This window comes from Papio anubis, chromosome 19, assembly GCF_008728515.1.
Source record: "Papio anubis isolate 15944 chromosome 19, Panubis1.0, whole genome shotgun sequence".
NCBI lineage: Eukaryota > Metazoa > Chordata > Mammalia > Primates > Cercopithecidae > Papio > Papio anubis.
The window spans coordinates 29,024,100-29,051,084 of NC_044994.1; the positions used below are offsets into that span (position 1 = coordinate 29,024,100).

General features: G+C 37.5%; 1 protein-coding gene across 11 annotated transcripts in view; it reads left to right on the plus strand.

Moving 5' to 3' along the window:
* The window catches only part of KIAA1328 (KIAA1328 ortholog), a 384,673-nt gene that overhangs the window by 247,145 nt on the left and 110,543 nt on the right, over positions 1-26,985 (plus strand). For 9 of the 11 annotated variants that reach the window (XM_031658950.1, XM_031658942.1, XM_031658944.1 and 6 more), the window contains one exon: positions 1,069-1,176. The exons of the other annotated variants lie outside the window; for them this stretch is intronic. In XM_031658950.1, the coding sequence (XP_031514810.1) occupies positions 1,069-1,176 (108 nt within the window). The remainder of the gene's footprint in view (positions 1-1,068; positions 1,177-26,985) is intronic. 11 annotated transcript variants of the gene reach the window in all.

The window sequence follows — 26,985 nt, forward strand, 5'->3', positions numbered from 1 at the left end:
ATAGAGTGGTTGTAAGGATCAGTACAATAGTATATATAAAATGCACTCCTTAAACATAGTTGCTGTCATCAAGATCATCTCTACTGCTGTAGAAGCTACTGTGACTGATATTATTGCTGCTGTTTTTTCACTTTTCTCATAATTCCCTGATTTGGGCATTTTGCATCTACATTTGCCTACCTATGTGTCACCACCAAATATTAGTCTTAAACTGTAAGTTCCTTTAGGGAATTAATCCATGTACTTTGTACATTAATTCCAGCCAGTTAGTTGGAATTATAAGAATGTCTTTTGACAATGATGAAAATGACAATATTGTTTTAATAATGTTTTTACACTTCAGAGTTTGATTTCATAGTTAAAGAATATACTTTTACAGATAACCAGAGAACATTTCTTAAAAGATAAGAAAATAAGTGTCACGTATTTGATACCAGTGACTGACACTCAAACTCCCGGTAGAAGACCTTTTTGCTGAGTTTTTCAATGGCTTTCCCTCCTCTGTACATGTCAATGTAGGGCTAAGTAAGCATTGATGGATAAAGTGTCTTCCAATTCTTTTGGAAGAATTCATCTTTGACTCAGGGAAAATATGTTGGTTAGTGAGCTGTGCCCCTAATTCTTTGAAATGGCAGTATGAGAAGTGGATGCTTCCCCTATAAATGTTGGTCAGGGTCAGTGTTAGAGTTACTAGAATTCACGTTGAGACACTAGTGATTGCAATACACTTGCTTACAATGAATAGAGGGAAGAATTAACTTTCTACAGCATTTATTTAAAGTACTCGTATTGAAGTGTCTATAATTTTGAATTTTTAAATGATATTCTAACCAACTTAATCTTCCCTACCTTTTCTATAAAGAAAATTTAAGTTACTGTGAATCATTTTGTGTTTGTTTATGTATATTTAAGAATTACTCATTTATTTTTAACTCATTTATTTTTGACTGAGTTTTAATTGGAAAATAATTTCTGGGGATCTAGCTGAAAGAGCATGGTTTTCCAGAGTTTATCATTCAGGTTATCAGGCTTCACAAGATTAGAAATTTTTAAAATTAATTTTTACAGGTTAAGAGCTCAGGCTCTGTTTAAGTCGAGAGAAGTGGTTGCTGAAAAAGAGCTTACTAAACCCCAAGAACTCAAACTGGATATGAATGGCAGTGACTCTGGACCAAGGTAAACCTGAAGTCTTAGTGAAAACAAGAATATTAAGGGCATAAATATTTAGGATATGTTTGGTGTGCATTTATAACTCTATATTGATTAATACAGTTTTGTGACCGTATGAATAAGTACATTCCTGTTATAAATTTTTGAAAAATATAGAAAAGTATGAAAAACAAAATAAAAATCATTCATAATCCTACAGCTTTGAGATAATCTTTTGAGCTCTTTTCTATTTCTTTTTTTTTTTTTTTTTTTTTTGGAGTGGTATTATAGTCTATGTTGAGTATTAAGGATTATGCTTATACAGAATTTTATGTTACTTTTTTCACTGTATCATATTTTCTGGTCTTATTATATACTCTGTGAAAACATTAATTCATTCGACAAATATGTATTGCTTGGCAACTGTGCTCAATATATATCTATTAGTCTGTTATCAGATAATACAGGGTTTTGCTATTATAAATTTTGCCTTGAAGAACATTTCTCTAAATAAATGTTTTAACTTTATCTCTACCTATTTCCTTGTTATAGATTCCTGTAAGTGGAATTACTAGTACAAAGTATATATGAATCTTTTTACGATCCTTGATTCACATTGCCAAATTGTTTTGTGTGATTGCTGGCCTAGAGGCTAGGTCCGCAACAACCAATCTGGATCCTGGAGCTAAAGGGTAGGTCTTGAAACTGGGTCCTGGATCCTGGGTCTGTGGAGCCAGCCCAGCACTGGGTTCTGTGGTGTCAGGCCTGGGTCTGCCTCAGGGTGGGACCATAAAGACTGACCTAGCATGGGGCCGGCCTGGTACCGGATGTCAGGGATGCCAATCTAGACTGGGGCGGGGGTAAACTTGGGTTTTGTGGACTGACCTGGCTCTGGGCTGGTCTGGAATCTGAGGCAGGACTGGAATTTGGAATAGCAGGATCCCACCTGGAGCTGAGGCAGGTCTGAATGCTCATTATGTAGTATTGGCCTAGAGTCTGGGACCAGGAGGGGCTGCCCAACTCTAGCTTTTACTGAGGTGGGCCTGATGTTAGTGTCTGAGGCAAAGTCTGGTTCTCACTTCCCTCTCTTCCCTGCCCAAATACAGGGTATCTCTGTCTACTGTGTTGCCAGAGTTTGGGGAAAGGGTACTGCCAGTAATGTAAGTCTGTTCTTCCTACCCTCTTCAATACATTCCTTCTTATTTTTGTGCTACAACCTGGTGCTATAATCTCTCATCTGGTTTATATAGCTCTTATAAAAGTATTTTTGTAGGTGGATGGTTATTCAAATTTATGTTTCTGATGGGGGAGATGGGAGGGGCAGAGACAAGTCCTTGAAAGTCCTATTCTGCCATCTTGCTGACGTTCCTCTTCCAACAAGCAGTTTTGACTGTTGTAGATGTTTCCTCTTTTATCTGTTCCTTCTAGTATTTTTATCCATATTTCTGAATAACAGACTTATGTAGTTATTAGTATGGACTTTCTGCTATGGAAGTTGATGATTTAGCTCTCACTGATAACTATCTGCCCCCTCCTTTTCTCCGTTTTATCTTCCCTCGCTTTACCTTTCTTTCTCCCTTTTTCCATCTCCTCCCTCTCTCCATATTTCTGTCTACATATATAACATACCCCTACATGTGCTATTTCCTTCCCTCTGTCCTCTCAATATATCTATATCAAAATACTTATAAGACTGTAAATATTGTATGCACAGCTGAACTATGTATTATTATTAAATTTAATTTTGTATAATTATTTTCTCTGGAGTTTAAAAATGCCTTATTCAGCACAAAAAGACAAATACTTTGTGATCTCTCTTATATGTAGAATCTAAAAAGGTTGAATCAGTGGTCGCCAGGGCCTGGGGGGTTGGAGGCAGGGGCAGGGGGTGGAATAGGAAGATACTGCTCAAAGACTGCAAAGTTTCAGTAAGGATGAATATGTTCTGGAGGTCTGTTGTATAACATGGTGACTATGGCTATAATAACATATCATATAGTTAAATATTGCTAAGAGAGTAGATATTAAATGTTCTCACCACAAAAATATATAAATATGTAAGATGATAGATGTGTTAACCAACTCAATTTAATCATTTTGCAATGAATACATACAGTATATCAAAACATCACTTTGCATACAATAAATATATACAGTGTTTGCCAATTACAGTTTACAAGATATCCTTCCTGGAGACTTCCATAAAATCCTGCTCTAGTATGAACTTTATTATTATCTAGGTGTTTTGTCTAGTGATTTCATCTGAAATTTCCTTACCTATCATCCTGGAAATTTTCTTTCTTTTCTATCTTATATTCCTTTTTTCCTAGATAGCATCCTATCCTCTTTTTGGTTTATACCCTTTCATCTTACTAGAACATGCTCTGCAGTAGCTTACTGTAGGAGTACAGAGGCAGTAATTTTTTTGTGTCACACCTCTGAAAAAATGTCTTTAGTCAATCTTCATGTTTAATTTATAGTTTAACTTTATATAGCATTCTGACTTAATAGTTTTCCTCAAAAAGGATTGAAGGTTGTATTCTATTACCTTCTAGTTTCTAGTATTGCTATTAAGAAGTGTGTTGCAGTCTGAGTCTTGATCTTTTTATGTGACCTATTCCCCATCACAACTATTAGGACTTACCTTTCTCTAAAATTCTAAAAGTTTATGCTGATATGCGTAAGTTACACCTTTTTGCATTCATGCAGAATCTTTTAACTGGGAAGCTTTCTTCAATTTAGAGAAATTTTCTTTGCTAATGTATTGTCTCTTTCAAGAACTCATCTTACTGAGATGTTGACTCTCTTAGAATAAACTCTGATTTTCTTATTTTTCTCTCCTATATTTCATATCAATTTTTTGTTTGTTTGTTTGTTTGTTTGTTTTTTGAGACAAGGTTTCACTCTGTTGCCCAGGCTCAAGTTCAGCGGCAAATCACAGCTCATTGCATCCTTGGTCTCCTGGGCTCAATGATCTTCCCCACTCACCCTCCCAGGTAGTTAGGACTACAGGTGCGCCACTACACCCAACCAATTTTTTTGTGTGCTTTTTTTAGAGACAGGGTTTCACCATGTTACCCAGGCTCGTCTCAAACTCCTGGGCTCAAGTGATCTACCTACCTCAGCCTCCCAAAGAACTGGGATTGTAGGCATGAGCTACTGCACCCAGCGTTATAATTCTTAATTTCTAAAAACATCTTATTCTTAGAAAGGCCATTTTTTAAAATAAAACCCATTCTCATTTTACATATGCAATTTTTTTTTCTTATCTCTGAGAATATTTGTAATAATTTTTGAAGTTTTATCTCTTCCTGGTGAATTGTGTCTATTTTCAGCAAGTTCAAATTGCTTTTTTCCACAAACGTCTGATGATCCACCTATACTGTGAAGCAAAACGATAAAAAAACTATGAAAAGCTCTAAGTATATTATGAGCAGAGCTTGTCAGCTAATGGACTTCACCATGATCAGGTAGGCACATTGGGGACTCTTGCTACTATCCATAGGTTTTCTTCTCTTGGGATGATCAGTTTCCCTATGGATAAATCTCTTGCAGGTGTGAAAATAAGAGATCAAAGCATTATTTAAGTTTCATGCCAATGTGGGGAGCCAGGGGAAGTAAAAAAAAATGGGCTCATCACTTGTTACATAGGCTTTCACTTAATCTCCCTTTTAACTATATGGATTTCTGCCCTGAATGTATTTCAGGCCCCCAAGTTCAAGGTCATTCTTTTTGAGCCTCTCCTGGGAGATAAACCTCCAGTCGTCTTCATACAATGGGGATGGATAGAGGAGGACACGTTGGCTTTTCACTGCTGTAGAGACTTTAAATCAGCTGTGCTTTTAGTACCATCTGCATTTCTACCTGCTTACTCCAGTCCCTGAGCCTTTCAGGAGTTCTCTGACATGTTTCAGCTTATAGCATCTTTCAACCCCAGCTAGCAGATATTTCAGTTTTGACTTTACTACTTGGCTAGTTGAGTTTCAACTGATACACCTGCTTTCCAGCCTTCTAAAATTTTATAACATCTCTTCTCTGTTGTGCTGTCTTCACTTTGCAGCTTCATAGGTTTTATAACTTTTTTGTTCTTTTAATATTAGTTTTCAGTGGTTTTAGAAGAGAATAGAGATGTGTATTCAATCAGTCATGTAAATTAGCTCTCCAATGTTTATTTGTATACTTAAACCATATTTCACAATTTAGTAGGCAGAAAGATGGAATCTTGTAATTTGCAGTCACTCTGTATTCAATTCGAATGAATACTTTTCTATGTTTATTAATGCTTTGTGTTTCTTTGTGGAATTTTCACTTCCTTCCTATGTTCATATTTTTTATGTAGGGATATTATAGTTCTTCCTTAGTTGATATGTATTTTTTAATTAAATTTTTTTATTTTTAATACTATTCATGTTTATCTGTGTCTTTACTGATTTACTTTCTTACTTGCTTATGGTAGAAAAAATATAAAATGCTGGTAATACTAAAGAAGAAAATAAAATGTACCTATAATCTCATCATCTGGAGGTAATCTTTGTATGTATTATTATTTCTTATTTATTCATGAGTATGTATAATTTTATATTATAAATTTTGTTTCATAAACCACCTTAAAAATTTTTAATTGAACTTTAAAAAAGTTTTAATGTCAACATTTCTCTTGTAAAAAGTAAAACATCACAGACATATTAAGAAAATATCGGTCATTTTTTATTTTCTATTCTGTTGTCTGTCCTGACTGTCTTGGTTGAATTAGGGTTAGCACTCTAATATGTATCCTTCTAAACCTTTCTTTATGCTTACAAATATATGCAACATCTGTATATATTTTAGAAATCAAATTGAACACTTTTTTCTCATTTAACAGAACATAATGGTTATTTATCAGAGCTATAGTAAGCATAGTAATTCTGCCCCAAAGGTATCCATGTTCTATTAATAATTTCCTAGGAGGGTGTGGTGGGGTAGGATACGTATATATGTGTGTATGTGTGTGTTTGAGGTAGGGAGGATAGGTCCCTATCTCTAGCCTATCAAAATTCTATCTTGTCTTTTGTGACTTATCTCAAATATTACCTCTTCCAGAAATATTTTCTTTGTGTTTCTTTTATAGCCCTTATATTATGTATAGATGATGGATACTTGTGTATTTGCCGTATTCTACTATTAAGGTACTTGAAGGTGTAGTGGCTTTCTTTTTTTTTTTTTTTTTTTTTTTTAAATGAAGTCTCATTTTGTCACCTGGGCTGCAGTGCAGTGTCACAATCTCAGCTCACTGCAACCTCCATCTCCCAGGTTCAAGCAATTCTTCTGTCTCGGACTCCTGAGTAGCTGGGGCTACAGGTGCATGCTGCCGTGCCCAGCTGATTTTTATATTTTTAGTAGAGACAGTATTTCAGCGTGTTGGTCAGGCTGGTCTTGAACTCCTGACCTCAGGTGATGCACCCACCTTGGCCTCCCAAAGTGCTGGGATTACAGTCATGAGCCACTGAGCCCTGCCTGGTAGTGACTTTTTATATCATCCAAAGCACTTAGCAAGGTAGCTTTTCTTTTCTTAACAATAAAAATTTTTGTTGAATTGCTCAGTATTATATAAAAGTACAAAAATGGTCGTATCTCATAGGAGTATTCAAAATTACAAAACTGTTCATTCTTAAGGGTTATCTTTGTATAGCCAATAAATTAACATCAAACAAACTAACTAAAAAAGAAACCAAAGGACTTAGAAACAACTTATGACTTTTGAAATCATTACCATCTTTCATGTGATAATTATCTTCCGATGGTTTAGCTCAGCTGTGCCCTACCATTTGCTCTTATTTGTTGTTAAGACCTCACGTATTATTTATTTTCATTCTGTAGCATTTATGCAGGAAGGCAGCAATGTAAATTCCCTTGCCTGTGATTCTTCCCACAGACAATAGGAAATAAATTGCAATTAGATTTTGGTAATTGTATATAATTAACTCAAAATGAACTCTTAATTTTAAAAAAAGTTTTCACTTTCTCATTATCTCATTTATTTTAGTCCCAAATTCTTAATTGAGTAAGTTTAATATTTTAAAAACAGTATTTTTAATACTAAGATAATTTAAATATCCAAATAAATAAAATTTGCTTGAAATTAAATTTTGTTTAGGGAGTTCTAGTGTTAAAGCCGAAGAGCCTGTAAGGTACAAAGTAAGTGAATCATTCTCATAACCATTCTTGATTGTATTTTCTAAAATTAGTGGTCATTTTTGTTTAATAATTCTACAAAGGCTTCTCAAGTCTCTACAGTATTCTCCCCTGATGTATCTCTACCAGTTCCTGGTGTTAGTGGAGACAACATCATTTACATAGCAAGTGGAATGAAATAGACATTAAATTCATTGTCTTTACTTCTTTCAACTTCACATTAGATTAAATAATTAAGGCCTGCCATGTGAGAATTCTTGGCTTACCAATGACTGTCAGACTTGGAAGCACTTGCCAGAGTTTCTTGAAATCCTTATAATGTATGATTTTGAAAGGTATATGGTCTTCTCAGAGGCTTTTAGGACATTTTTTTGGAAGCCGTGTATAGTCTTATATTTTTGTCATAATTATTTAAATTTAGGTCATATGTGCCCAGATGCCCCTAAACCTTAGAGCATGTCTGTCTCTTTGACTGGAGCACTAATTTTTTAAATCTCAGACTTTCTCAGTTAAGTATGAAAGGAAGTCTCCTAAGAAAGATGGCAATGAGGAGAACATCAGGGAGGAGGATGCTGATAAACTTGAAATAACCTCAGTTGAAGGTATAATAAGAAATCATCAGAAGATGATGAATACTAATACATCCAGAATATAGACATTCTCTTGAATCAATAAGATAAACTACCTTAAATAGGCAACTCTCAGAAAGGTAAATCCAAATAATAAATCTGTAAAACCTTCCGCAACTAATCAGGGAAAACAAAGCAAAAAAATAATAGTTCAAAATGAATACCTACAGTCACCCAGAACTCATTTCCTCTACAAAGAAGGATCAAAACAGTAAGTAAATAACTAAGTGTCAAATAGAGCTTCTTGGAGAGAAGCACTGGAATTCAACAGGGAAGTCACAGGGAACCTCTGAGGCACAGAAGGAGAGAGAAGCAAAGCCACCAGTCTGGCCAGGATCAGCTCATACCAGGAAGAACTCATTGGGAAAATAAAGTGAAGTAAAGCACTACCATGTTCTTTAAGTTCTGCCCTCATTATACGGAAAGAGTTAGCAAGTGATCTCCAGTGGTCCACATTCCCACCATGGGCTCCTATAATTCTAGCTATGGGAGAGCTTTTCAGTTCTTACGGGCACTGAGACTAGTATAGGCAGCTACCTGGAGCCCATGCAACAGCATTGTTCCAGCAAGAGAGTTGATACTGGGTCCCACATATCCCCGAGACTCAAGCAGCTGCACCTCTCTGCCATTTTGGGAGATCAGCCTCCATCGAACTACATTCTGCCTTAGGTCCCAAGAACCCCTGCATCTTCACATCTCTGGAACCCTGCTGACATCCCTCCACATCTTTCTAGAGGGCTAAATTGCCATGATGCTGGCTGGACCCAGTAGTGAAGCCAGATATCCAGCACTGTTGTCCACATATTGTCCTACACCCTAGGGAACAGGCAGTTTAGCACACCAAGGAAGCTGGCCCCAGGACAAAGGGAGCCAAAGCATGCGCTCCCCATAGCCTGAGAGCTGCCTATCTAGGGATGCTGCCACTGACAGCAACCTTGCTTCCTCCAGCAGCAGGACCACAGAACAGCACATGCCTTCAGGGAGCCTGGGGACTGGCCCACTCGTATGCCATCTGAAACCTTAGGATAGGCCCATTCCACCCACTACCAGCAGTGCCCAGGCATGCCATCTGGTAGCCTGGGGGCTGACCCACCATCTGTCACAGCTGTTGCCAACATGCACCATTGGGAGATCTGAGGACATGCCCACTCCGCCCACTGCTGCTGGCACACAGGTGCATTCTCTAGGGACCCAGGGATTAATTCACCCTGCTCACTGCTGCCTACAGCCAAGTGCACCATAGGAAGTCCTAATGAGAGGCCCACCCTACCTGCTGCCACTGGTGCCCACACTCTCACCCAGGGGCCTAAGAACAGATCCACCCAATCTACCACCTTTGCGCTCTAGCATACCATTTGTCAGCCTGTAGACTGACCCACCCCACTAATTGAAGCCAGTGTTACTACTGTGGATCTTGCAGTCTTGTTCTGCTTGCAGCTTGGCGCTTGTGCACACAATCTGGGAGACTTGGAGATAGACCCACCCCACTTGCCACCACTGATGCCCATGCACACCTTGTGGGCACCTGAGAATAGGGCTCTCTTTGCCTTCTGCCACCTGCACACAATCTCCAGGGGTCTGGAGATTGGTCTGATATACTCACCACTACTGTCACTCACAAATGTCATCCAGTGGCATAAGGACAGACCCATCCTGTTCACCACTGGCAAATGTGCACATATCCCAGAATCCCAAGGACTGGCCTGCTCAGCCCATCACTGACACCAGTGGCTATTGCACACAACACTTAGGGGCCTGAGGATTAGCTTACCACTGCCAGTACCAGACATGCTGCTCAGGGGCCCAAGGACCTGTCTACCTGCCCAAACAACTATTGCCACTGTCAGCACCAGAACAAGCCACGTGGATGCTCAAGGTATGGCCTGCTTAGACCTGATACTCTCAGTGCCTGCATAAATCACTGGGGAGACTGAGACTGGCACACTCATCTAGCTACCATGAAGACTAATTCCTTGCCACAGCTTACACTGACAACCACAGCCTAAGCCACTGAGGAACTATCAGATACTGCTGACACTAATTACAGCTAAAAAATACGAAGACTACACTACTGCAGTCACCCGGAATCACAGCCAAAGCACCCTACTCAGCCAACCCCACTATAAATACATTTCTAGGAAAAACCCTTTTCTTATAAAAGTGAACCCATAAAATTGGAAGAAATGACTATAACACCAGATGCACAGATATCAATATAAGGACACAAGAAGTATGAAAAAGCAAGGTAACATAGCATCTTCAAATGAACACAGTAATTGTTCAGGAACAGATGCCAAGGAAAGGAAATTATGAAATGCCAAAAAGGGAACTCAAAATAATGATACTAAAGATACTCAATGAGATACAAAATAATACAGACAATACAAAGAAATCAAACAGCTGATGACATGAGTGAGAAATTTAACAAAGAGATCAGTATCATAAAAAAAGAACCAAGTAGAGTTCCCGGAACTGAAGAATCCAATGAATGACATTAAAAATTGAGAGCTTCAACAATAAACTAGATGAAGCAGAAGAAAGAATTTCTGAACTTGAAAACTGTCATTGAAATAATCCAGTCAGACAAAAAAGAAAGAATAGAAACAAGAAAGCCTATGTGATGTATAGGGCCACGTAATGGGACCAAATATTCTAATTTTAGCAGTTCCAGAAATAGAAGAGATGGGCAAAAGTATAGAAAACTTATTTAATGAAATAGTAGCTGAAAACGTCCCAAGTCTTACAAGAGATTTAGACGTCCAGATTTAGGAAGCCCAAAGTTCCCCAAATAGATTTGACCCAAAATGGTTTTTCCCAAGGCATGTTATAAACTAACAAAAGGCAAAGGCAAATAATTAAAAATTCAGCAAGGAAAACCATCAAATCACATATAAAGGAATCCTCATAAGAATAACAGTGAATTTCTCAAGGGAAACCTTAGAGCAGCGGTCTCAACCATTTTGGCATGAGGGAACAGTTTCGTGGAAGATAGTTTTTCCACGGACCAGGGTGTGGGGAGAATGGTTTTAGGATGAAACTGTCCACCGTAGATCATCAGGCATTAGATAGGTTCTCATAAGGAGTACACAACCTACATCCCTTGCATGCCCAGTTCACAATAGGGTTTGTGTTCCTATGAGAGTCTAATGCCACCACTGATCTGACAGGAGGCAGAGCTCAGGCAGTAATGCTTACTTGCCTGCCACTCACCTCCTGCTCTGCGGCCCAGTTGCTAACAGGCCAGAGATCGGTGCTGGTCCGCAGCCTGGGGGCTGGGGACCGCTGCCTTAGAGGCCAGGAGAGAATGGGATAATATATTCACAGTGCTGATGGGAAAAAAACAAAAACAAAAAACAAAAAACTGTCAGTCAAGAGTACTATAGCCAGCAAAGCTATCCTTCAAAAATGAAGGAGAAATAGTCTTTCACAGACAACCAAAAACCGAGGGAATCCTTCATGACTCTCATTCACATGCTTAACGGAGTTCTGCATCTAGAAGTGAAAGGTCAGTGTCTACCATCATGAAAACATCCATAGGTATAACAGTCACTAGTGAAACATATGCACTGATGAGAAAGAGAAAGGTGCCAAATGTTACCACAAAAAAAAAAAAAACCACCAAGTTATAATGATAACAAAAAAGGAAGAGAAGAACAAAGGGTATACAAAACAGCCAGAAAAGAAATAACAAAACTGTAGGAGCAATTCCTCACTTTTCACTAACAACTTTTAATGTAATCAGTTTAAATTCTTCAATAAGCTATAGACTGGCCGAACAGATTAAAAAACAAAACTCAATTAAATGCAGCCGACAAGAAAGTAACTTCACCTGTAAAGACACAATAAAGTGAAGGGATGGAAAAACATATTTCATGTAAATGCAAACCAAAAGCATACAGAGGTAGCTATAGTTATATCGGACAAAAAAGGCTTTAAGTCAAAAAAAATCAAAAGAGACAAACAAGGTCATTAGTTTAGTATAATGGTGTAGGCATCCATTCTGCAAGAGGATATAACAATGGTAAATACATATACACCCTGCACTGTAGCATCAAGACATACAAAGAGTCATTATTAGATGCAAAGAGAGAGATAGCCCTAAATACAACAATAGTTGGGAACTTCAACACTCCACTTTCAGCACTGGCAGATCATCTAGGCAGAAAATCATCAAGGAAGCATCTGATTTAATCTGCACTATAAACCATATGCACATAACAGACATTTACAGAACATTTTATGCAACAACTACAGAACAGAATATGCATTCTTCTCATCAGCACACAGAACATTCTCCAGGATAGACCATATAGTAGGCCACAAAACAAATCTCAGCATTCAAAAATATCAGCATCATATGAAATATTTTATCTCACCACAATGGAGTAAAACTAGAAATCAATAACAAGAGGAACTTTAAAAAACTGTACAAATGTACAAAAATTAAACAACATGCTCCCAAATGGCCATTGTGTCAATGAGGAAATTAAGAAGGAAATAAATTATTGAAACAAATGAAAATGGAAACATAACATACCAAAACCTATGGATATAGCAAAAGCCCTGCTAAGAGGGAACTAGAAAAGCAAAAACTAACCAAACTCAAAATTAGTGGAAGGAAGGTAATAATAAAGATTACAACAAAACTAAATGAAGTAGGGGCTAGAAAAAAAAAATACAAAGGGTCAATGAATTAAAAAAAAATTATATTTTTTGGAAAGATAAAATTGATAACTAACTAGACTAACCAAGGAAAAAAGAGAAACCCAAATAAATAAAATCAAAACAAAAAAGACATTACAACTGATATCACAGAAATACAAAGAATCATTAGAGACTGTTATGAAAAACTGTATGCTAACAAATTGGAAAGGAAGAAATAGATAAATTCCTGAACATACACAATATACCATAATTGAACCAGAAAGAAATTGAAAACTTGAACAGACCAATAATGAGTTACAAGATTGAATTGGTAATAAAAAGTTTCCCAAACAAAATGAAGGCCCAAAGTGGGTGGCTTTACTGCTGTATTTTATCAATCTTATAAAGGAGAACTAACACCAATTCTTTAAAAAATATTCAAAACAAATTGAAGAGGGGGGAATTCTCCCTAACTCATTCTGTGAGGCCAGTATTACTGATACCAAAACCAGATGAAGCTACAACAGAAAAAGAAAATTACAGGCCATTAATCTTGATAATATAGATGTAAAAATTCTTAACAAAATACTAGCAAAACAAAACCAATAGCACATCATAAAGATAATGCACCATGATCAAGTGGGATTTATGCCAGGAATGCATAAATCATTAAATGTGGTGCACTGAGAACACATGGACATGTGGGAGAGAACATACTGGGACCTGTCAGGCAGGGGTCGGGGGAGGGCAGCAACAGGAAGAATAGCTATTGGATGCTGGGCTTAATGCCTGGGTGATGGGATGATCTGTGAAGCAAACCACTATGGCACACATTTGCCTATGTAACAAACCTGCACATCCTGCACATGTACCCCTGAACTTAAAAGTTGAAGGAAAGTAAAATGTGCTATATCACATCAACAAAACAAAGGATAAAGACCATATGACATCTCAATAGACAGAGAAAAAAATATCTAATAAAATTCGATATCCTTTATTATAAAAACCCTCAACAAATTTAGCATAGAAGAAACATACCTCAACTTAATAAAGGTCGTATATGATAAACCCACAGCTAATATCACACCAAATGGGGAAAAGCTGAAAGTCTTTCCACTAAACCTGAAACAAAACAAGGATGCTTACTTTTGCCCCTCATGTTCAACATAGTACTGGAAGTGCTAGCCAGAGCAATCAAGCAAGAGAAAGAAATAAAATGTATCCAAATTAGAAAAGAGGAAGTCAAATATTCCCTCTCTGTAGACAACGTGACTTTATTTATAGAAAAACCTAAACACGCCACCAAAATAACTCTTAGAACTGACAAATAAATATAGTACTGTATACTTATAATGAACTCATTAAAAAAGAAATCAAGAAAGTAATCCTATTTACAATAACTATAATAAATAATAAAATACCCAGATATAAATTTAACCAAGGAGTTTCAAGACCTCAACAAGGAAAATACAAGCAAGCTGAAAGAAATGGAGAAGAACACAAATAAATGGGAAGATGTCCATGCTCACAGACTGGAAGAATATTGTTAAAATGACTCCACTACTCAGAGCAATGCAATCCCTATAAAATATTAATGACATTCTTCACATATATAAAATATAAATCTCAAAATTCATATGAAATCACAAAAGATCCCAAATAGCCAAAGCAATACCAAGCAAAAGGTTACATCACACTACCTGACTTCAAGGTATATTACAAAGTTATAGTAACCAAAACAGCATGGTCTTAGTATGAAAATAGACACATAGACCAGTGGAATAGAATAGAGAACCCAGAAATAAATCTACATATTTACAGCCATCTTTCTTTTGACTGGGCGCCAAGAGCATACATTGGGGAAAGACAGTCTTTTCAATAAACCATTCTGGGAAAACTGGATATCTGTATGCAGATGAATAAAACTAGACCCTTGTCTCTCACCACAGGCAAAAATTAACTCACAGTGGATTGAAGAGTTAAACATAATACCTAAAATTATAAAAGTGATAAAAGAAAATATACGGAAAACATTTTAGGACATTGGTCTTGGTAAAGATTTTATGGCTAAGACTTTAAAATCACAGACAACAAAACAAAAACAGGCAAATGGGGTTGTATTAAATTAAAAGTTTCTGTATAGCAAAGGAAACAATCAACAGAATGGAAAGAAACCCTGTATAGTAGAAGAAAATATTTACAAAGTATTCATCAGACAAGGACTGATATCCTGAATGCACAAGGAACAGTTCCATAGCAAATACACACACACACACACACACACACACACACACACACACACACAATCCCATCTAAAAGGCAAATAACTGGGTAGGTATTTCTCAAGAAGACAAACAGATGGCCATCAGATACATGGAAAAATACTCAGCATCACTAATCATCAGGGAAATGCAAATTAAAACCACAGTGAGGTATCATCTCACCCCAGTTAGCAGGGCTATTATCAAAAAGACAAGACATAACAAATGTTGGCAAGAATGTAGAGAAAAGGGAACTCCCATACACTGTTGGTGGGAATGGAAATTAGTGCAGTTATTGTGGAAAACAATATGGAGATTTCTCAAAAAAGCAAAAATAGAACTACAACGTGATCCAGCCATCTCACTATTGGATATTTATCCAAAGGAAAGGAAATCAGTTATCAAAGAGATACATACACCCCCATGTTTATTATAGCACTATTCACAATGACCAAGATATGGAATCAACCTGTGTCCATCATCATATGAATGGATAAACAAAATGTGCTGTATGTATACACAAATACCATTAAGCTGTAAAAAATGAATGAAAATGAGTCATTTGCAGCAACATAGATGGAACTGGAGGTAATTATTTTAAGTGAAATAAGACAGGCACACAAAGAGAAATACTGCATGATATCATTCATGTGAGAGCTAAAAAAAGTTGAGGTAGAGAGTAGAATGCTAGCTACGAGAGGCTGTGAAAGGTGGTGTGGGAGGCAGGTGAGGAGTGATTGATGAATGGGTACACACACACAGAAGGAATAAGTTCTAGCGTTTGTTAGCACAGGAGGCTGGCTATGGTTAACAATAATTTATATTTCAAAATAGCTAGAAGATTTGATATTTTCCCACCGTAAAGAAATGATAAATGATAAATATTTGAGGTGATTGATATCCTAAATACCCTGATTCAATTATTACACATTGTATGTATGTATCAAGATATCACATAGATATGTATGATTAATATGTAACAATAAAAAATGAAAACATTTCTCAATAAATTGGCAAAATTGAAAATTTTAATCTTATCAAAAAGTGTGGGGAAGGAGTATCATACACTATTGCTAGGAATGCAAATTACTAGAGCCATTTTGGAGATCAGTGTGGCAGTATCATTTTACAATTATTTCTAATTATCAATGAAAACTGGCATAGCAACTCTCTTCCGGTTATCTCCCCCTTCTTTCTGACTTCTCTTTAATTCTTTGCAATTTGTAACCCACAACTAACCTTTTCGCCTAAAGAATTGCTCAGGCAAAAAGAGAAAATTCTTCCAATGTCCCTTTGAAAATTCTTCAACAACATGACTGATTAACATGAGTGGGGATTGTTGTTGTTTACCCTACACACTCTAGAAACCATCAGTAAAATTGTAAAATTGTGTTCCGAGACATTCAGTAAGAGTACGATTAGGCCTGGTGTGGTTGTTCATGCCTGTTATCCCACAACTTTGAGAGGCCAAGGCATGAGGATTGCTTGAGTCCAGGAATTTGAGACCAGCCTGAGCAACATAGCAAGACCCTATCTCTAAAAGTTACCTGGGTGTGGTGGTGTGTGCCTGTTGTCCTAGCTAATAAGGAGGCTGACATGGGAGGATTGCTTGAGCCCAGGACTTTGAAGTGGTAGTAAGCTATGAATGCTGCACTCTACTCCAGCCTGGGCAATGATAGAATGAGACTCTGTCTTTTTGGAGGAAAAAAAAAAAAAAAAAGAGCACTACTGGAGAAAAGTATTTGCTATTAATTGAATGTTACATAACTTCCATAATAGAGATGTTTTCAAGGATTGGAAATGTCCTATTCTCTCTCAGGTTCTTTTGAATTATAGTGTAAAGGCTGTTCACAGTGGCTCGTGCCTATAATCCCAGCAATTTTGGAGGCCAAGTTGGGTAGATCTCTTGAGGTCAGGAGTTTGAGGCCAACATGGTGAAACCCCATCTCTACTAGAAATACAAAAATTAGCTGGGCTTGGTGGCAGGCGCCTATAATCCCACTTACTTGGGAGGCTGAGGCAGAAGAATCATTTGAACCCGGGAGATAGAGATTACAGTGAAAAGAGATCGCGCCACTGCACTCCAGCCTGGCTGACAGAGCAAGACTCTGTCTCCAAAAAAAAAAAAAAAAAAAAAAGGAATTATAGTATAAAAAGATTTTTTTAAAAATAAATTATCCCTTAAACATGGAATTACCAAGTGACCTGCCAATCCCACTCCTAGGTAACATACATCCACACAAAAATGTCTATATGAATATTCATAGCAACACTATTTATAATAGCTGAAAAATGGAAACACCCAAAATGTCCAGTAGCTGGTGAATGGATAAACAAAATGTCATTTATCCATGCAACGGAATATTTGTCAATAAAAAGAAAAAAGTACTAATGCATGTTACAACATGGGTAAACCTTGAAAACATGCTATGATTTCATTTGTATGAAATGTCCAGAAAAGGCTAATACAGAGATAAAGGAAGTATATTAGTGATTGCCTAGTGCTGGGAGTGGGAACTGGGAGCAACTGCCAATGGATATGAAGTTTCTTTTAGGGGCTTTAGAAATAATCTGAAATTAGGTTGTAAGGATGCTTGCACAACTGTCAACTTAACTAAAAATCACTTTTTTTTTTTTTTTTTTTTTTGAGACAGTCTCTCGCTCTGTCTCCCAGGCTGGAGTGCAGTGGTGAGATCTTGGCTCACTGCAACTTCTCTCTCAAGTTCAAGCAATTCTCCTGCCTCAGCCTCCCGAGTAGCCGGAACTACAGGTGTGCCCCACCACGCCCAGCTAATTTTTGTATTTTTGATAGAAACTGGGTTTCACCATGTTGGCCAGGCTGGTCTCAAACTCTTGACCTCAAGCCTCCCTTGGCCTCCCAAAGTTCTGGGATTACAGGCATAAGTCACTGAGCCTGGCCTAAAAATCACTCTAAATGGGTGAATTTTATGATATATAAATTATATCTCACTAATACTTTTGTAAAATTGTTCCCTGTGTTTCGTATAGTTCAAAATTCAAAATGAATTAAATGTCACTAAGAACAAAATAATGGTACAAACCTTTGCTTACTTTTAGAGTACATAAACTTTTCCCCTTTTCTTCTCAAGATTTTCCTGCCTACTCACCCCTTACACTAGGCGCAGTAGCTCACGCTTGTAATCCCAGCACTTTGGGAGGCCGAGGTGGGTGGATCATTTGAGGCCAGGAGTTCAAGACCATTCTGGCCAAAATGGTGAAACCCCATCTCTACTAAAAATACAAAAATGCCGGGCATGGTGGTGCATGCTTGTAATCCCAGCTACTCAGGAGGCTGAGACAGGAGAATGGCTTGAGCTCAGGCGGAGCCTGCAGTGGGCCAGGGTTGTGCCACTGTACTCCAGCCTGGACAACAGAGTGAGACTCTGTCTCTCTTAAGAAACAGACAAACAAAACTGAATTCTCTTAAGATGTCTTACCAGAATCCCTTTCTGTATTCATAATAGATACAATGATAAAACAAATGAGAGTAAATACTATCTAAATCCTCTTTATGAGACCTATGTCCTGGTGACTAGTAATGTAATTTTTTAAAATAATATGTAGTTTCATAGGAGTAGCACTGAATCTGTAAATTGCTTTGGGCAGTATGACAATTTTTACTATATTGATTCTTCCAGTCCATGAGCATGGAATGTTTTTCCATTTATTTGTGTTGTCTCTGATTTCCTTCACCAGTGTTTTGTAGTTCTTGTAGGTATCTTTCACCTCCTTGGTTAGATGTATTCATTCCTAGGTATTTCATTTTTCTTTGAGGCTATTATAAGTGGGATTATGTTCTTGATTTCATTGTTAGCCTGGGTGTTGTTGGTATGTAGAAATGGCACTAATATTTGCACGTGGATTTTTGTATCCTGAAACTTTACTAAAGCCGCTCATCAATTCTAGAAACCTTTTGGCAGAGTCTTAAGGACTGTCTAGATATAGAGTCATGTCACCAGTGAAGATGGAGAGTTTGACTTATTATTTTCCTATTTGGATACCTTTTATTTCTTTCTCTTGCATGATTGTTCTGCTTAGAAATTCCAGTACCATGTTGAATACGAATGATGAGAGTGGGCATCCTTGTCTTATTCCAGTTCTCCAGGGGAATGGTGTGAACTTTTTGTTCATTCAGTATGATGTTGGCTGTGGGTTTGTCATAGATGACTCTTACTATATTGAGGTATATTCCTTCAATACCTAGGCTTTGAGGGTTTTCATCATGAAGGAATGTTGGATTTTATCAAAAGCTACTTCTGTGTCTATTGAGATAATCATATGGATTTTGCTTTTGCTTCTGTGTATGTGGTGAATCATATTTGATTTGCAAATGTTGAACCAGCCTTTCATCCCAGGAAAAAGTCTACTTGATCATAGTGTATTAACTCTTTGATGTGCTGCTGGATTAGATTTGCTAGTATTTTGTTGAGGATTTTAGCATCTATATTCATGAAGGATTTGTTTGTTTTTTGTTGTTTGTCTGAGGTTTGTTTTTTTGTTGTTGTTGTTGTGTCTCTGCCAGATTTTGGTATCAGGCTGATGCTGGCTTCATAGAATGAGTTATGTAAGAGTTCCTTGTACTTGGTATTTTTGGAATAGTTTTAGTAGAGTTGGTATCAGTTCTTCTTTTATGTCTAGTAGAATTTAACTGTGAATCCTTCTGGTCCAGAACTTTTTTTGGTTGCTAGGTTCTTTGTTACTGATTCCATTCAAGAAGTTGACATTGGTCTATTTAGCCTTTTAATCTCTTCCTGATTCAATCTTGGGAGATTGTGTGCTTCCAGGAATTTATCCATTTCCTCTAGATTTTCTAATTTGTGTGCATAGAGTTGTTCATAATAGTCTCTGAGGTTCTTTTATATTTCTGTGGGATCAGTTGTGATATCACATATGTCATTCCTGATTGTGCTTATTTGGATCTTCTTTCTTCTTTGTTAATCTAGCTGGAGGGGTGTCTATCTTATTTTTTCAAAAAATCAACTTTTGGTTTCATTGATCTTTTGTATGGATTTTTCCATCTCAGTTTCGTTAAGTTCTTCTCTAGTTTTATTTATTTCTTTTCTTCTGCTAGCTTTGGGGTTGAATGTTCTTTTTTGTTGTTGTTTTCTAGTTCCTTTAGGTGCAAAGTTAGATTGTTAATTTGAGGCCTTTCTAACTTCTTGATGAAGGTATTTAGAACTATAAACCTTCCTCTTAACAATCTTTGGCTGCATCCAGAGACTTTCATGTGTTGTATGCCTATTTTCATTAATTTTAAAGAATTTTTTATTTCTGCCTTAGTTTTGATGTTTACCCAGGAGTTATTCAGGAGTAAGTTAATTTCCATATATTTGTGTAGTTTTGAGAGATATTCTTTGTATTGATTTCTATTTTTATTGCACTGTGGTTCAAGAGTGTACTTGGTATGATTTCGATTTTTTTGAATTTACTCATGCTTACTTTGTGACCAAGCATATCATCAATCTTAGAATATATTCCGTATGCAGATGGCAAGAATGTATGCATTCTTCACAGAATTGGAAAAACCTATTCTAAAGTTCATATGTAACTAAAAAAATAGCCCAAATAGCCAAAGCAATCCCATGCAAAAAGAACAAGGCTGGAGGCATCACACTACTCAACTTCAAACTATACTGTAAAGCCACAGTAACCAAAACAGCTTGATACTGGTACAAAAACAGACACTTAGATGAATGGAATGTAACTGAAAACTCAGAAATAAAACCACACACCTACAACCATCTGATCTTCAAAAAGGCCAACAAAAGCAAGCAATGGGGAAAGGACTCCCTGTTCAATAAATGGTGCTGGGATAACTGGCCAGCCATCTGTACAAGATTAAAGCTGGACTCCTATCTTTTACCATATTCAAAAATTAACTCAAAGTAGATGAATGATTTACATATAAGACTTCAAAGTATAAAAATTATGGACGATGACTTGGGAAATACTCTTCTTGACATCCACCTTGGCAACGAATTTTTGGCTAAGTCCCCAAAAACAATTGCAACTAAAACAAAAATTAACAGGTAGGAACTAATTAAACTAAAGAGTGCCTGCACAGTAAAAGAAACTATCAACAGAGCAAACAGATAACCTACAGAATGGGAGAAGACATTCGCAAGCTATGCATCCAACAGAAGTCTAATATCTAGAATCTATAGTAAGCTTAAACAGTTCAACAAGTCAAAAACAAATAATCTCATTAAAAATGGGCAAGGGACATGAACAGACACTTCTCAAAAGAAGACATGCAAGTGGTCAACGAACATGAAAAAATGCTCATCATCACTAATCATCACCAAATGCAAATCAAAACCACAATGAGATGCCATCTCACACCAGTCAGAATGGCTATTATTACAAGGTTAAAAAAAAAAAAAAAAACAGATGCTGGCAAGCCTATGGAGAAAATGGAACACATGTACTCTGTTAGTGGGAATGTAAATGCAGCCACTATATAAAGCAATTTGGAGATTTACCAAAGAACTTAGAAGTGCATTTGACCCAGCACTCCTGTTACTGGGTATATATCCTACCAAAAAGACATATGCACTCGTACGTTCATTACTGCACTATCCACAATAGCAGAGACATAGAATGAACCCAGGTACCTACCAGTGGTAGACTGGATGAAGAAAATATGGTAAATATACTTCTGGGAATACTATGCATAAAAAGGAATGAAGTCATGTCCTTTGCAGCAACATGGATGGAACTGGAGGCTATTATCCTAAGCAGATTTACACAGGAACAGAAAACCAAATACTGCATGTTCTCACGTTTAAGTGGGAGCTAAGCATTGAGCACACATAGACATAAATATGAGAACAGCAGACACTGTGGACTACTATGGTGGGAGGGGGCGGGCAGTTAAAAAACTACCTATTGGATACTATGCTCACTACCAGGGTGATGGGATCTGTACTCCAGACCTTAGCATTACACAATATTCCCATATAACAAATCTGCACATGTACCTTCTTTATCTAAAATAAAAATTGAAATTAAAAATTATATGTAATGAACAGTTTAAAATATATAAATTTCTAATAAATATATGTTATTAAATCAACATATGCATTTTTTCATTGTAAACAATAAGTGAGATGGTTAGCACATCACCAGTCTGGTACCTGTTCTCTCCATGCCTTGGCATGGCCTTATATAGCCTTCAGGAGCAAAGCTTTAATTCTTACATTCCATACCAGGACACCTCACTTCTCTACCCTTGCCACAGACACAGGTGTTTTTTGTTTTGTTTTGTTTTTGTTATTATACTTTAAGTTCTAGGGTACATGTGCACAACGTGCAGGTTTCTTCCATAGGTATATGTGTGCCATGTTGGTTTGCTGTACCCATCAACTCATCATTTACATTAGGTATTTCTCCTAATGCTATCCCTCCCCCAGCCCCCCACCCCCCAACAGGCCCTGGTGTGTGATGTTCCTCGCCCTGTATCCATGTGTTTCTCATTGTTCAACTCCCACCTATGAGTGAGAACATGTGGTGTTTGGTTTTCTGTCCTTGTGATAGTTTGCTTAGAATGTTGGTTTCCAGCTTCATCCATATCTGTGCAAAGGACATGAACTCATCCTTTTTTATGGCTGCATAGTATTCTATGGTGTATATGTGCCACATTTTCTTAATCCAGTCTATCACTGATGGACATTTGGATTGGTTCCAAGTCTTTGCTTTTGTGAATAGTGCCGCAATAAACATATGCAGACACTGGTTTTAAAATGATAGCTAATAGACTGAAATGTAAGGCTACTTAGGGTTCTCCCAAGCTGTTGTGTAAACATTATTTGTTAATTGCAGATTGATGACAGTTAAAGCGAAAAATAAAACATGTTGACCCTCATATATGGCATAGCATATGGTAAGAATTAGTTTTCTTGTATGTAATAACTACATGTTCTTGGCTCTAGATAATTTTTCAATCATATTTGTTATATTAGTACATAATTTGTGGGATAAATGTTTTCTCAAATGGCAATTCATAGATTTTTTTCTGGATGTTAGATTATCTGACTGCATTCTTTTTTCCTAGGGCATGACTCATATGTGTATGAAAGTAGGGGGTAGAGAGCCTTATCTATAGAAATTAGAGAAATTTCCTGAAAAAATGTTGCTACCACTGGTTAAATACAAGAAGTTGGTTAATAAATTGTATAAACATTACACTTTATCTGCTGCACATGAATAGATAGAGTACTGGTGGTTCTCAGCCTTTGTCCTAACATACTTACACAAATCTTTTTGAAAGTAATTTTCTTCCTAGAAGAAACAATATAGGTGGGATTGGAGAATTGGAAGTTTCATTGCCTCTTGAGTCTGCTTGCTTTGATAACCTCATTCCCAAATTTATTTGGAATGAGAACAGTTTGATTTCTTTCTACACAGTAACTGCTTATTCTGCTCCAATGTGAAACGTATGAGCTGTTGTCACACTGTGGACCAGAGGTGGCATCTTAGATAGTGAACATTATATTTCCCAGGAGATAGAGAAAAACAGTGGACTTGAAGGTGTCAGCCAGTTAAAAAAAAAGAAAAAAGAAAAATCACTTATTTTTCAGCATTTTTTTCCAGGCTCCAATAAATAGAGATTAGTCTGCAGCCTACGACTGCATATTTAGTTGTTATATCAGATCTTTGGTAGAATCCAAAAGGCTGTTACTGGATATTATGATCTAATTGATAAAATGTGTCCAGGCCAAGATTTTTTTAATGAAAAAAAAATCTGTAAATGTATTGCAGTGTTTCATTTATACTACTGAAATATTTGTACATTAGGTATTTTGCAGTAGGAAGTGAGAGTTAAGGAATAAGGCAAAATAGATGGAAGCCAAAAGCATTTTATCAAAACACCACGTTTGCCTATAAGACTTTTATGTGCCTGTAAATAGTGAAGGTAGCAAGGTTAAGAAGTGATTATTAAGTCAATTTATTCTTGTTTTCAGAAATTCCAGAAATTCCCTCTGAAAGGATATAAAATTTTTGATGCCATGAAAAGTTTTTATTTTTAGATAGCTATAGCTTCCATTTGCTTTTCTAACTGCATGGAAATAGTTTCTTTAAATTGATTTTGGGATTCAGCGCAACTGGATACACTTAGGATGAACAAACAAACGCAAATATTTAACACACATTCTTCTGTTTTTGGAATTTTCTGGGTAGATAGGATGGGTAAAAGTTTATGTGAAGATAGATGAAAAGAAACAATGAATGTTTCTGAGCATACGTTTTGTTTATAAAGTGTCTGAGAACATGGGTGCAATCTTACTGGCTTATGGTGGTTTGTTTTAGGTGGCTGCCGTCTCAGAAGAACTTGGAATAACATACAAAAGAGTGCTAATTTTTAATAATCCTACAGAAAAAAGTTTGCATTGAACTCAACTCGTTTGTCTTTCGTATTGCTCCTGTGGTGAAGAGGATTGAGTTCCACATTACTTTTGCTATTTGGCGTTGTCTCCTTTGGTAGTCGGTGTGTGCAAGCCTTAATTCTTTAACCTTGAACCTGAGTCCTGGGCTATTTGATGGAAAGAGAGACTTTCTTTGTTACGTGGTATGGTGGAGTATCGTATTAATCCAAGTCAACTTGAGAAAAAAGAACCAGTAGGAGATAAATAATATAAGATATATTGCAAGGAATTAGGTTACACAGCTGTCCATGCTGGCTAGGCATGCCTGAAATCCATAAGCAGGCTATCAGGAAGGTCAGACTGGAACTTAGGAACAGGCTGAAGCTGCTATCCACAGGGGGATTTTTTTATTTTTCAGGAAAGCCTCATGTCTGCCTTTAAGGCTTTTCAAGAAATTGAATCAGCCACATCCTGATTACCTAGGATTTTATGGACTTTAGTCACATCTACAGAATACCCTCACAGCGACCCCTAGATTAGTGTTTGATTGAGTAACTGGGAACTTTAGTCCAGCCAAGTTGACACACAAAGAAGACCATCACAGCCCATACCTCGTCAACTTGGCACTCATACACATCATCTTAAGCCATATTTACCCTTCAAATAACAACATTAAAATCGATTATTGGAGGTTCCAAGATGGCTGAATAGGAACGGCTCCAGTCTACAGCTTCCAGCATGAATAATGCAGAAGATGGGTGATTTCCGCATTTCCAACTGAGGTACCGGGTTCATCTCACTGGGGCTTGCTGGACAGTGGGTGCAGCCCATGGAGTATGAGCCAAAGCAGGGCGGGGCATTGCCTCACCTGGGAATGCAAGGGGTCGGGGAATTCCCTTTTGTAGCCAAGGGAAGCTGTGACAGACATACCTGGAAAATCGGAACACTCTCACCCTAATATCACACTTTTCCTACAGTCTTAGCAAACAGCACACCAGGAGATTCTATCCTGCACCTGGCCATGGAGCCTCGCTCACTGCTAGCAGAGCAGTCTGAGTTAGAACTGCAAGGCGGCAGCAAGACTGGGGGAGGGGCATCCACCATTGTTGAGGCTTGAGTAGGTAAACAAAGCAGCCAGGAAGTTCGAACTGGGTGGAGCCCACCGAAGCTCAAGGAGGTCTGCCTGCCTCTGTAGACTCCAGCTCTGGGGACAGGGCATAGATGAACAAAAGGCAGAGAAACTTCTACAGACTTAAACTTCCCTGTGTGACAGCTTTGAAGAGAGTTCTCCCAGCACAGAGTTTGAAGTCTCAAAACGGACAGATTGCCTCCTGAAGTGGGTCCCTGAACCCCGAGTACCCTAACTGGGAGGCATCTCCCAGTAGGGGCCGACTGACACCTCATACAGCCAGGTGCCCTTCTGAGATGAAGCTTCCAGAAGAAGGATCAGGCAGCAACATTTGCTGTTCTGTAATATTTGCTGTTCTGCAGCCTCTGCTGGTAATATCCAGGCCAACGGTCTAAACAGACCTGCAGCTGAGGGTCCTGACTGTTAGAAGGAAAACTAACAACCAGAAAGGACATCCACATAAAAACCCCATCTGTACGTCACCAACATCAAAGACCAAAGGTAGATAAAACCACAAAGATGAGGAGAAACCAGAGCAGAAAAGCTGAAAATTCTAAAAATCAGAGTGCCTCTTGTCTTCTAAAGGAACACAGCTCCTTGCCAGCAACAGAACAAAGCTGTGCGGAGAATGATTTTCACAGGGTGAGAGAAGAAGGCTTCAGATGATCGGTAATAACAAACTTCTCCGAGCTAAAGGAGGATATTCAAACCCATAGCAAAGAAGCTAAAAACCTTGAAAAAAGATTAGACAAATGGATAACTAGAATAAACAGTGTAGAGAAGACCTTAAATGACCCAATGGAGCTGAAAACCATGGCAGGAGAACTACGTGACACATGCACAAACTTCAGTATTGGATTCAATCAAGTGGAAGAAAGGGTATCAGTGATTGAAGATCAAATGAATGAAATGAAGTGAGAAGAGAAGTTTAGAGAAAAAAAAGTAAAAAGAAAGGAACAAAGCCTCCAAGAAATATGGGACTATGTGAAAAGACCAAATCTACATCTGATTGGTGTACCTGAAAGTGATGGGAAGAATGGAACCAAGTTGGAAAACACTCTTCAGGATATTAGCCAGGAGAACTTCCCCAACCTAGCAAAGCAAAGACCAACATTCAAATTCAGGAAATACAGAGAACGCCACAAAGATACTCCTTGATAAGAGCAACTACAAGACACATAATTGTCACATTCACCAAAGTTGAAATGAAGGAAAAAATGTTAAGGGCAGCCAGAGAGAAAGGGCGGGTTACCCACAAAGGGAAGCCCATCAGACTAACAGCGGATCTCTCGGCAGAAACTCTACAAGCCAGAAGAGAGTGGGGCCAATGTTCAACATTCATGAAGAAAAGAATTTTCAACCCAGAATTTCATATCCAGCCAAACTAAGGTTCATAAGTGAAGGAGAAATAAAATCGTTTACAGATAAGCAAATGCTTTGTCACCACCAGGCCTGCCTTACAAGAGCTCCTGAAGGAAGCACTAAACATGGAAAGGAAAAACCGGTACCAGCCACTACAAAAACATGCCAGATTGTAAAGACCATCAATGCTAGGAAGAAACTGCATCAACTAACAAGCAAAATAACCAGCTAACATCATAATGACAGGATCA